Source organism: Pelophylax lessonae, assembly GCF_965119305.1.
Source record: "Pelophylax lessonae genome assembly, chromosome: 3".
Taxonomy (NCBI): Eukaryota; Metazoa; Chordata; class Amphibia; order Anura; family Ranidae; genus Pelophylax; species Pelophylax lessonae.
The window spans coordinates 428,345,219-428,357,512 of NC_138770.1; the positions used below are offsets into that span (position 1 = coordinate 428,345,219).

At 40.9% G+C, this 12,294-nt stretch overlaps 1 protein-coding gene across 17 annotated transcripts in view; it reads right to left on the reverse strand.

Moving 5' to 3' along the window:
- Positions 1-656: 656 nt before the first annotated feature.
- EPB41L2 (erythrocyte membrane protein band 4.1 like 2) overlaps positions 657-12,294 on the reverse strand; it is a 375,724-nt gene continuing 364,086 nt past the window's right edge. For all 17 annotated transcript variants that reach the window (XM_082250108.1, XM_082250106.1, XM_082250105.1 and 14 more), the window contains 2 exons: positions 11,098-11,215; positions 657-1,855 (listed from right to left, as the gene is read on the reverse strand). In XM_082250108.1, coding sequence (XP_082106234.1) covers positions 11,099-11,215 — 117 coding nt within the window. In that variant the 3' untranslated portion in view covers positions 657-1,855; position 11,098. The remainder of the gene's footprint in view (positions 1,856-11,097; positions 11,216-12,294) is intronic.

A 12,294-nucleotide genomic window follows, 5' to 3' on the forward strand; every position in this document is an offset into this window, starting at 1 on the left:
TATGAGGTGTGTGCTACCTGTATTCTATATATATATATATATATATATATATATATATATATATAAATAAATAGGGATCATACCTGAGCATGGCATTGTAACTTATGATAAATGGAAGCAGCCATTTTATTTATCACGCATCCAATTTAACTTTACTAGGTCAGAGGGTGATTTGTCACTGTTCTTCATCAGGACTGGTCGCTTAAAGCCATACAAGTGCAATTTTGAACTCACCATGTATTTTTGTATCAATCATTTTACATTTTCATTCTCATGTTGAGCATGTTGGTTGTTGTACCAATACATTGTTTTGCATCTTTGTTAATAAAAAGCGTTAAGAAAAAAATAAAAAAATAATAATATATATATATACACACACACATATATATATATATATATATATATATATATATATATATATACACACACATACATATATATATATATATACACATACACACAGCAGTGCAAAGCTCTTTCAATGGTATTACAATAGTATCATTGGATTTTCATGTAAACTGTACCTATGTTGAGGACAATGTAAACACACCCCTCAATGAGTACAGTGATGAATTTATGACAGTATAAAGAAGAGCTTCAACGTGGAAAGGGCAGAGTCTGCACCATAGTTGTGATGATCATGTCATTCAAATTACTTTTTATTTTTAATTTCAAACAGTCATTAAACATAATATATTCAACAGAATAAACTTTATTTTAACAGTATTACAGAAAGTAAAATATTCTTAATACAACTTGAAGCTGCTATAAATCTAATTTTGGATTGTAACTATACACTTGGTGAACAACAGGTCAAGCGAAGATGAGCTTAATACACATCACTAGTGGTGAACAAAGTGGATGTGGTCAGTGAATGCAGACAAGGCCTTATCCTTCTGCACCGTAAAAAAAAAAAAAACCCACTGAAATCATTACAGAGATCTAGAAAATGTTATCAGTTTAACTATCGTCAAGTCAGTTTTAATATGAAGACAGATAAAAAACAAAAAGAAAAGCAAGTGTTTACAAAGGTGAATTTGTAACAAACATATAGCTACGTACACTTTAACAAAATAGCACAACATTGCTTTAAGCTGCCAAAACTGCATTTAATTCCTTTTTTGGGAAAGAAGTGCATTTGTAAATCATGTTTTCTGGAATGTTTTGTGTTTTCACCCCCGAAAGGGAAAAAAGCAGAAAATGGAAGCAGCACCAGATTAAACTAGCTAGCTGAACTCCCTCTGCTGGTGTGTTCTACTATGCAGCTAGAAAAGTTTAGCCTGAAATACTTTTGCACAAGGCTCTCAAATTGTGCTGCAACCGTTTCAATTTTTCTCAAGACTAAACAAAGCCTTTAAAAGACAACTGAAGGTAGAAAAACACCAAGAAACAGGAAATTTAAGAAATGTATACAAAACATTTTCTTCTAAACAAATTTACCTGAATAATTTGTAATTATATACCCCAGTAAGAAGAATTAATTAAGACAATAGTAAAAATAAAAAAGAAAAAAATATTCTACATTAGTTACAAAGGTTTTCGGCACCCTCTGTTCAGAGGTCTGTTTTATAAAGGGTTATTGTTCACAAACGGATAGCCAAGAATTACAAAAATAGCAAGTAGTTGTGCATAACATATCTATACTAAAAAGCTATGGATGTTAGGAAGTGGTTATAAAAACAGAACAAACAGAAGTGGAAACAGCACAGGTCAGAGATGTTAAGCTGAGGTTGTATGTTGGCATCTTAGCCTTCAGGCGTCCCATCATGCTTGCCAAACCTGGTCAATTCATAGCAATGTTAGCAGCAGGACGTGTCAAATTTCTTCATTCTGTGACACCTGCTCTGGGTTTATTCTGCAAACAAAAAGAATAAAACAGATTAGTAAAATATATACTATATTACCAAAGGTATTGGGATGCCTGCCTTTACACACACATGAACTTTAATGGCATCCCAGTCTTAGTTGGTAGGGTTCAATATTGAGTTTGCCAACCCTTTACAGCTATAACAGCTTTAACTCTTCTGGGAAGGCTGTTCACAAGGTTTAGGAGTGTGTCTATGGGAACATCTGACCATTCTTCCAGAAGCGCATTTGAGAGGTCAGACACTGATGTGGATGAGAAGGCCTGGCTCACAGTCTCCACTCTAATTCATTCCAAAGGTGCTCTATCGGGTTATCCCAGAAGAGTTGAAGCTGTTATAGCTGCAAAGGGTGGGCCAACGCAATATTAAACCTTACGGACTACAACTGTGATGCCATTAAATTTCATGTGCGTGTAAAGGCCGGCGTCCTAATACTTTTGATAATATAGTGTATGTTTTTTACCATCTAAGGAGGCAAATCTAGCCGTTTTTTAAGAAATACTACAAACCATTAAATGGTTAAAATTCAACTAATATTTAACCACTTGCCATTAAGCGTACATACAGTATCTCACAAAAGTGAGTACACCCCTCAAATTTTTGTAAATATTTTATTATATCATTTCATGTGACAACACTGAAGAAATTACACTTTACTACACTGTAAAGTAGTGAGTGTACAGCTTGTATAACAGTGTACATTTGCTGTCCCCTCAAAATAACTCAACACACAACCATTAATGTCTAAACCGCTGGCAACAAAAGTGAGTACACCCCTAAGTGAAAATGTCCAAATTGGGCCCAAAATGTCAATATTTTGTGTGGCCACCATTATTTTCCAGCACTGCCTTAACCCTTTTGGGCATGGAGTTCACCAGAGCTTCACAGTTTGCCACTGGAGTCCTCTTTCTTCCACTCTTCTATAATAACATCATGATGCTGGTGGATGTTCGAGACCTCGCGCTCCTCCACCTTTTGTTTGAGGATGCCCCACAGATGCTCAATAGGGTTTAGGCCTAGAGACCTGCTTGGCCATTCCATCACCTTTAACCTTAGCTTCTTTAAAAAGCCAGTGGTAATCTTGGTGGTGTGTTTGTGGTTATGTCTTCAGTCCTTGAAGGGAGGAGATCATGCTCAGCCTTCAGTATGTCACAGTTCATGTTGGCATTCATTGTTCCCTCAATGAACTGTAGCTCCCCAGTGTTGGCAGCACTCATGCAGCCCCAGACCATGACACTCCCATCACCATGCTTGACTGTAGGCAAGACACACTTGTCTTTGTTCTCCTCACCTGGTTGCCGCCACATACGCACACTTGACACCATCTGATCCACATAAGTTTATCTTGGTCTCATCAGACCACAGGACATGGTTTCAGTAATCCATTGCCTTAGTCTGCTTCTTTTCAGTAAACTGTTTGTGGGCTTTTTTGTGCATCATCTTTAGAAGCTTCCTTCTGGGATGACAGCCATGCAGACCAATTTGATGCAGTGTGCGGCGTATGGTCTGAGCAATGACATACTGACCCCCCACCCCTTCAATCTCTGCAGCAATGCTGGCAGCACCTATAAGTCTATTTCTCAAAGACAACCTCTGGATATGATGCTGAGCATGTGCATTAAATTTCTTTGGTTGACCATGGCAAGGCCTGTTGTGAGTGGAACCTGTTCTGTTAACCACTTGCCTAATGGGCACCTAAACCCCCTCCTGCCCAGGCCAATTTTTAGCTTTCAGCACTGTCGCACTTTTGGATGACAATTGCAACACTGTACCAAAATTAAATTTTTATGATTTTTTTCAAACAAATAGAGCTTTTTTTTGGTGGTATTTAATCACTACTGGGGGGTTTATTTTTTGCTAAACAAAAAAAAAAGACACAATTTTGAAAAACAAAAACAAAAAACAGTTTTTAAAGTAAAATTTTGCAAACAGAAACATTTTCTCCTTCATTGATGTGCGCTGATGAGGCGGCACTGATGGGCCTTGATAGACTGTACTGTTGGGCACTGACAGGCTGCACTGATGGGTACTAATAGGCTGCACTGATAGGCGACACTGATGGGCACTGATAAGGTGGCACTGATAAGGCAGCACTAATAGGCGGCACTCATGGGCAATGATGGGCCACTTATGATGGGCACTGATAGGTGGCACTGGTGGGAACTGACAGGTGGCAATAGTGGGCACTGGCAGATGGCGCTGGTAGGCACTGTTAGGTGGCACAAATAATCCCTCTCCTCTTTGGGAGCAATGTCCCTCTGACAGCAGCTGGCTATCGTTTTTTTTCTCCTCACACTGACAGTGTGAGGAGAAAAAAAAAACAGCTGATCGCCGGCTGCTGTTTACTTTACATGATCAGCTGTCATTGGCTGACAGCTGATCACGCGGTAAGGTGGGGGGAGCTACGATCTGTGATCAGGCGAGTCTGATCAGAGCGAGCAATGTACGCCCTTCTGGCAATTCAGGTCCATGCTGTAGCACGGACGTCAAGTAGTTAAACCACTGTATGGTCTTGGCCACCGTGCTGCAGCTCAGTTTCAGGGTCTTGCCAATCTTCTTAATCCTAGGCCATCTTTATGTAGAGCAACAATTCTTTTTTTCTGGTCCTCAGAGAGTTCTTTGCCAGGAGGTGCCATGTTGAACTTCCAGTAACCAGTATGAGAGATGCTGTAGCACGGACGTCAAGTAGTTAAACCACTGTATGGTCTTGGCCACCGTGCTGCAGCTCAGTTTCAGGGTCTTGCCAATCTTCTTAATCCTAGGCCATCTTTATGTAGAGCAACAATTCTTTTTTTCAGGTCCTCAGAGAGTTCTTTGCCAGGAGGTGCCATGTTGAACTTCCAGTAACCAGTATGAGAGATGCTGTAGCACGGACGTCAAGTAGTTAAACCACTGTATGGTCTTGGCCACCGTGCTGCAGCTCAGTTTCAGGGTCTTGCCAATCTTCTTAATCCTAGGCCATCTTTATGTAGAGCAACAATTCTTTTTTTCAGGTCCTCAGAGAGTTCTTTGCCAGGAGGTGCCATGTTGAACTTCCAGTAACCAGTATGAGAGAGTGGGAGCGATAACACCAAATTTAACACACTTGCGACCTTGTAACACTAAGGAGTCACATGACATTTGGGCCCAATTTGGACATTTTCACTTAGGGTGTACTCACTTTTGTTGCCAGCGGTTTAGACATTAATGGCTGTGTGTTGACTTATTTTGAGGGGACATCAAATTTACACTGTTATGCAAGCTGTACACTCACTACTTGTAGCAAAGTGTCTTTCTTCAGTGTTGTCACATGAAAAGATATAATAAAATATTTTTTTTAAGAATGTGAGGGGTGTACTCACTTTCGTATGATACCGTTTAAACAATGAAGATGGCAAGCATAAACAAAATAAATGTAAATTAAAAAAATAATAATTTTAAGCACTTTTACCCCCCCCCCGGTGCGCACACGCAGGCCCTGCACACACATGTAGACAGTGATTGCAACACACATGTGAGGTATCACCGTGAATGTCAGAGAATGAACAATGATCCTAGCACCAGAGCTTATGTTTAACTCTAAACTGGTAATCTGTAAAGGCTTTTAAAGCGTTGCCTATGGAGATCTTTAGGTACTACTGATTGTGGCCATTTCACAGGCATGCGACTATTTGAATCTTGACAGGTTTGGTATGTTTTTTATTTGATGCAACATCATCTTTTATATTTATACAAAAAATGGGTATTATATTATGTTAGTGTGCACTAAAATGCATTTAAGTGTATTTTTCCTGAATACAACCATCATTTTATTATCCAGGGCCATTGCTCTCAGAAAATCTATAAGATTTGGGGGTTCTAAGTAATTTTCTAGCTAATTTTTAAGATGCATATGAAAAATGTAAAAACTGACCCAGATGGTAAGTGGTTAGAGCAACCTAACCCTTTGCAAATGTTATGATTAACTCATTGGTGCATAATTAGTGAACAAAAAATCTGGACCAGATCCTATGTTAATCTCACTGGGTGGCAACATCCTGCATCTTGCACAGCATAAAGAAGGTAAAGCCAGGCTGTTACTAATAGCTTTTAACTCAAATGCACATTTGTTGTGTCGTGTCACTACCATCTGCATTTTTCGGTAATGGGGTTAGTCTTACATTTTTTTTAATTTACCTCTCTAATCCTATTTATGAAACATATAAATTTACCAATCTAATCAACTTTGCTACGTTGAAAGAGAAGATGAAGGGTATATTCAGTTCATTTAATTTTTTTATTATGTTTTACAATATTATTATACTGCATCAGTATCCCCGTCATTACATCAATTTCAGCCGGATCAGCAGGAATGGGCCGACATTCGAACCATGTATAGGCAAGGCTGAACCTATCCAAGTTGATTGATCGATCAATCAACTTGGGTACAACCAGCCTACCCAATTTCACATGCAATAATCACTGTATTCTCCCGGCCGAAACGGCTTCCCCTGCAAGGAGAACACAATGGCTCAATGTTAGGAATTCCTCCATCAACACTAACTGTGTTGATGGGGGGATTGAGTGATTTTCATTCCTGCAACCCGTAGTTGCAGAAAAGAAAATCGCTCCATTTATGGCCGGCTTAACTCTTTGTCAGGAAAGACAGCCTAGACAGTACAAAGGTAAATTACAGCAAACACAGCTGCCCAGGTCCTCTCATAAAGAGGGCTAGTAGGATTTTACAGTGATCGCAGACCCAGAATAGAGCATCTAAAAAAGGTAAGCTGCATTATTTTATTTTTTTTAAATTATGCTATGTGAATGAGAACTAAAAAAATGTAGATGTCATCTCAATTTGGCTGCAAAAGTGGAAACACACTTTAAAATAAAAGGACAGATGTACAGTTGAAGCACCTTTCATCTTGGTAATGGTGAGAAAAAGGTAATGCTTACTAATTTGGGTAATTGCAGAAATGGTATGTCTGATACACCTTTGAATAGAGCCAAGAACAAATGTAAATTCATGAACAATTTGAGTATTTTCTGCTATCATTTCAGCAACTTTAAAAAGAAGCATTCCAAATTATTTTAGAAATGACGGAAAAGGCTGAAAATAATTTGCAGATAGGACTTGCTACACTAACTGTCATAATGTTTTGCTGTCAGAAACTGGTCAAAGCAAACCAGTCACAAAATCACACTAGCTTCAGGTTTCTCTACACTGTAACCACAGGAGCTCTCCAAATGTAGATTTTTTTCTTCCTCATGTCTTTACATGATGTATATACTCAAATCTCCACTGCATGACACAAGGCCACATGGGGGTCTATCACTATCCTACAGATTGCATTGTAGAAGTTAGGAGACATTTTTAAACTTCCTTAAAAAAAAAAAATCTGCATAAGGATTCAGGGGACATAGCAAACATCAAAAGTGTGCCCAATAGGTGTAGATGAGGGACATGAGACCCTAAAGAAGCAGTGGAGAAGATGGTTGTGTCTGCCAAAGGAGCAGAGCTGGAGGAGTAAACGGGCAAGTGGGTACAGTTCTGTTTTTAAGGAAGCTTAAGGCTTCTTTCACACGGCCGCTCAGTTTATTTAGTCCGCTGCGGCACTTTTTTTTTTATGGACATGGATGACACTTGTGTCATCCGGTCCGTATGTCCGCATATCATCCCATCCGTTTGCGGATGCTATACGGATATAATGTATGTCTATGTGATTGCGGATGATATCCAATTTTGCATCCTTTCCCTTTTTTAAACGGAAGAAAAATAGGGTTCTGTTCCGTTCCAAAAAACAGAACTGAGAGGACGCAAATCGGATGTCAGCGGATGGTCATCCGCTGACATCCGCAATCCCATTGACATGCATTATGTCCATATATCACCCGCAAACGGATGGGGTGATATACGGACATACGGAACGCCAGTGTGAAAGAGGCCTAATACAATACTAAACTAGCCTCTGAAGCCAAATTAAAAAATAATCATGAAATAGATATTTATTTATCAATTAACAAACTTTAAAATGCATAAATAGAAACCTAAATCAAATCAAAATGTGGTGTCTACCCACTGTCTTTAAAGCTGAGCTTTAATTAAAACAAAAAAAAAATTGCAATTATTAATAGTAAATAGTATTTTCAAACTAAATGCCATTCTTCTAGGGTTTACATATACTTTAAAGTGCATCTGTAGTCAAAATGTAAACTCATATATTAATTTCCACACTATATCAATCATTAGCCTACGATTAATCTGAATGAGCTTGACACTTTTAAACTTACTTTGTGATGATCCCCACACATTTACTTTCCTGAATTCTTTCACACTTTTTCAGTTTGCCCTGTGATTTTTATTTTTATACTTTAATACTTTATTTTTAACCACTTTAATACAGGGCACTTTCCTCCCTTCCTGCCCAGGCAAATTTTCCCCTTTTAGCGCTGTTGCATTTTGAATGACAATTGCGCGGTCATGCAACACTGTACTTACACCAAATTTATATCATTTTCCCCCCACAAACAGAGCTTTCTTTTGGTGGTATTTGATCGCCTGTGCGATTTTTATTTTTTGCTAAACAAATAAAAAAAGACAGAAAAGTTTGAAAAAAAAAAAAAAGTTTTTTTGTTTATGTTATACAATTTTGTAAATAAATAAGTTTTTTCCTGCACTGATGAGCACTGATGAGACTGCACTGACAGGCACTGATGAGGAGGCAATGATGGGGTGGCACTGATGGGGTGGCACTGATAGGCGGCACTGATAGGCACTGATATATGGCACTGATAGGTAGCACTGATATGCAGCATTGGTGGGCACTGATAGGCGGCACTGCTGGGCACTGATAGGCGGCATTGATGGGCACTGATAGGCGGCACTGACGGGCACTGATAGGTGGCACTGACGGGCACTAATGGGCACTGATAGGCAGCACTGGTGGGCACTGATGGGCGGCACTGATCGCCACTGACGGGCGGCACTGATGGGCACTAATGGGCACTGATAGGCGGCACTGGTGGGCAATAATGGGCACTGGTGGGCGACACTAAAGGATGGCAATGATGGGCACTTGTGGGCAGCACTGATAGGGAGGACACTGGTGGGCATCACTGATGGGGAGGGCAATGGGGGGCTCTCTGAGCCCTGATTGCCATCCCTGGTGGCCATAGTGGGCATCCCTGGGGTCATAGTGGGCATCCCTGGGGTCATAGTGGGCATCCCTGGTGGTTCTAGTGGCATCCCCCCCCCCCCGAGGGTCTGCACTGGTAATCAATGATCTGATTACCAGTGCCGACCCCCCCCCCTGTCAGGGGAGCCGCCGATCGGCGCTCCTTTACTCGTGCCTGTCAGGCACGAACTAAGGAAAGCCGATCAACGGCTGTTCCTGTTTTACTATGTGACCAGCCGTGATTGGACACGGCTGATCACATGGTAAAGAGCCTCCGTCAGAGGCTCTTTACCGAGATCGGAGATGCAGGGTGTCAGACTGACACCTCGCATCACCGATCGCCGCTCTGCGCGCCCCCGGGGGGCGCCCAGAGCGGTGTTATCCTGCCGCCGTCATATGACGTCCGGTCAGGATAACTCAACCACATTCCCGCCGTCATTTTGTAATAGGGCGGGCGGGAAGTGGTTAAGGGTCCTTTCACACGGCCGCTCCGTGTGAAAGGTCCGCTGCGGGACTTTTTTTTCCCCACAGAGCGGATGACATTTCTGTCATCCGCTCCGTGTGCCCGCATATCATCCTATCCGTTTGCGGATGATATGCGGACATAATGTAAGTATATGGCACTGCGGATGTCAGCGGATGACACCGCTGACATCCGATTTTCCTTCCTTTCCGTTTTTTACACGGAAGAAAAAATGGGGTTCTGTTCCATTCGAAAAAACGGAACAGAACTGAAAGGAGGGAAATCGGATGTCAGCGGATGGTATTCCGCTGACATCCGCAGTGCCATTCACTTACATTATGTCCGCAAATCATCCGCAAACGGATGGGATGATTTGCGGACACACGGAGCGGCCGTGTGAAAGGACCCTTATACTTTTTTTTTCTACATACTTTATTGTTAATACCACTGCATGTAAAAGTTGAATTTGAAAAAAAAAAAAAGTTCCCCTTTCTACATTCAAGTAACCCACAGAATAAATACAAACATATAGTGTGATCTATCTGTAAAATGTTCAATATAGGTGTGTTTTACCACGCAAAGAACAGCGTACATATTGCTGAAATGACATGCTTTGTTGCCACCTACTGGAGAGAATATTTTATGCTACAATTCAGAGCGCTTTTAAAAAAATTAAGCACCACAAACTAGACAAACATATTGAGGTTATAACCTCAGCACATCCATCCAACCATCCAAAAAAAACTGCTGGTTGCTGTTGGTCTACCCCCAAACTGGTATCTGTTAAAGGTGAATGCTAGTGGGCTAAATCTGGCAGTGGCTCTGCCAACCTCTTCCATGGAGTGTTTCTACTGCTGCTACATTAATCTTATTGTAAAGTATAATATGTGTATTTCTTGAAAACATCACAATGGTGAGATATTTTAGGGAGTTAAATAACACACTAGCTTTAACTATCAAAACCCCTCTAACAAATAGTTTACAGGGGAATGTTTATTTTTCACAAAGTTTTATTTAGTTTATAAGAGGCGTTACAAAAAAAAGTTACGTGTGTACAATCTTGATGCAGACACGTATACAGAGCAATAATCAGTAACATCTGTATTTAAGCTTTAGAAGAGATAAAAATAAAACAAAACAGGAAATGAGGTGGTGAATCTTGAATACTACCCAGGGCCACGTAGTAAGGGCCCCAGTGGGAGTGAGATGTACAGCAAATTTAGATCCATAAGTGTGTGCAGTAAGTAAGTTAACCTGTAAATACACAATGGCTATATAAAAGGTATTGCATGTTGAGCTAGACTAATGGAACAGAATAGCAGATGGCTCCTCTGGGGGGTAGGATCTGCAAGTTCTAATAACAATATGGAAAGGATTAGGGAAAACTGAGACTAAATGAGAGAAGGTACACCTAGGATAATGAAGCCAGAGCTCCCATTGTTACAGGAATTTGTGGGAGTGTTTTTTTTTTTTTTTTTATTGCGCTGAATTTGGTAAGCTAAAAAACGTTGTGCGTTTAATACTACTTTAACAAATCAGTGTGTATAGACGTGGTATAGCGCTGCATCAGCCGTCAAGCCCACAGGATGTTCTGCCAAAGTCCATACTGTTATAAGATTTCACATGGCTTGCTTACCTTACTGTTGATCTTCATCTTCTTCCTCAGTAACCTCAGTCTCCTTGTGGACCACCACACGAGTAATCGACATATCAGGGTGTTGCTCTTTGGCTTCCTTTATTGCTTGTGCTAATGCCTATGACAACAAAGCGAGATACAAACTCATCATGCGCCAATCTTTGAAAACAAGACCCAAAGCAAAAAAATGTTTGTAACACACAGCTATCCCTCTAAGTTGTAAAGGGCTTTTTACAACAGTAAAAAATATTACAAAAATATTACATTATCAGTGGTACATATGATCATATAACAATGTCCAGGACAATCACCTGATCTGCAGGGTCACATCCAAAATAATTATAAACACAAGATGTAAACTGGATTCTAAAGCCTAAGGCTCCGTTCACATATTGGCGTCCCGGCTCGCGGGCAGAATTGCTGCGATTCTACCCATGAGCCCAAATCACATCAAATAGCGGGACGCCCGTGCAAATCCCATCATTTTAAAAAGGCACCTTAAACGCGGTGCCATTTTGCCGCAATTCTACTTCTTTTGGGTTACAGGCATTGGCAATTCTGTTTGTGCGATTTTACCGTGCATTGTCGGGCGACATGGGGATGCCACTGGAAGTGACGGGAATCGCACAGGCATCCTGCGATTTGCAGTTATTCAGAGATGTGGATCCGGGGCACCAATATGTGAACAGAGCCTTAAGTGGTTCTAAGGCTAAATATTTTTTTTACCTTAATGCATTCTCTGCATTACACCCCCCCCCCCAGGCACCCCCTAAAAACTTACCTGAGCCCGATCTTGATTCAGCGCTGTGCCTGAGAGCAGCAGAGCTGTGTCTCTCTCCCTCTCTCCACTGGCTCCCACTGCTGTCAATCACAGCCTTTTGGGGTGAGCCGATCTTACTCTGTGTGTCTATAGCCTGTAGGTGTGCCACCATAGGGAGCCCATTCCTATGGTGGCACACTGAGAATTCAACAATTCACAGCAATGTCTCGACACCCCCCCTAATCATTAGGCAGAGACCCAAAACAGTGTTTTGCCTATGTAAATAAGGCAGATACCCATTCTCTCAGTACCCGAGGCATGTATCCCGTGTTACTGTGGAGCAGGAACATGGATCAATGCCTTCCCCTGGTAAAAGCACCTGCCACACAGTGCACAAACACTAGCTAGGCACAAAGTAAACCCTTTGATCGCCCCTG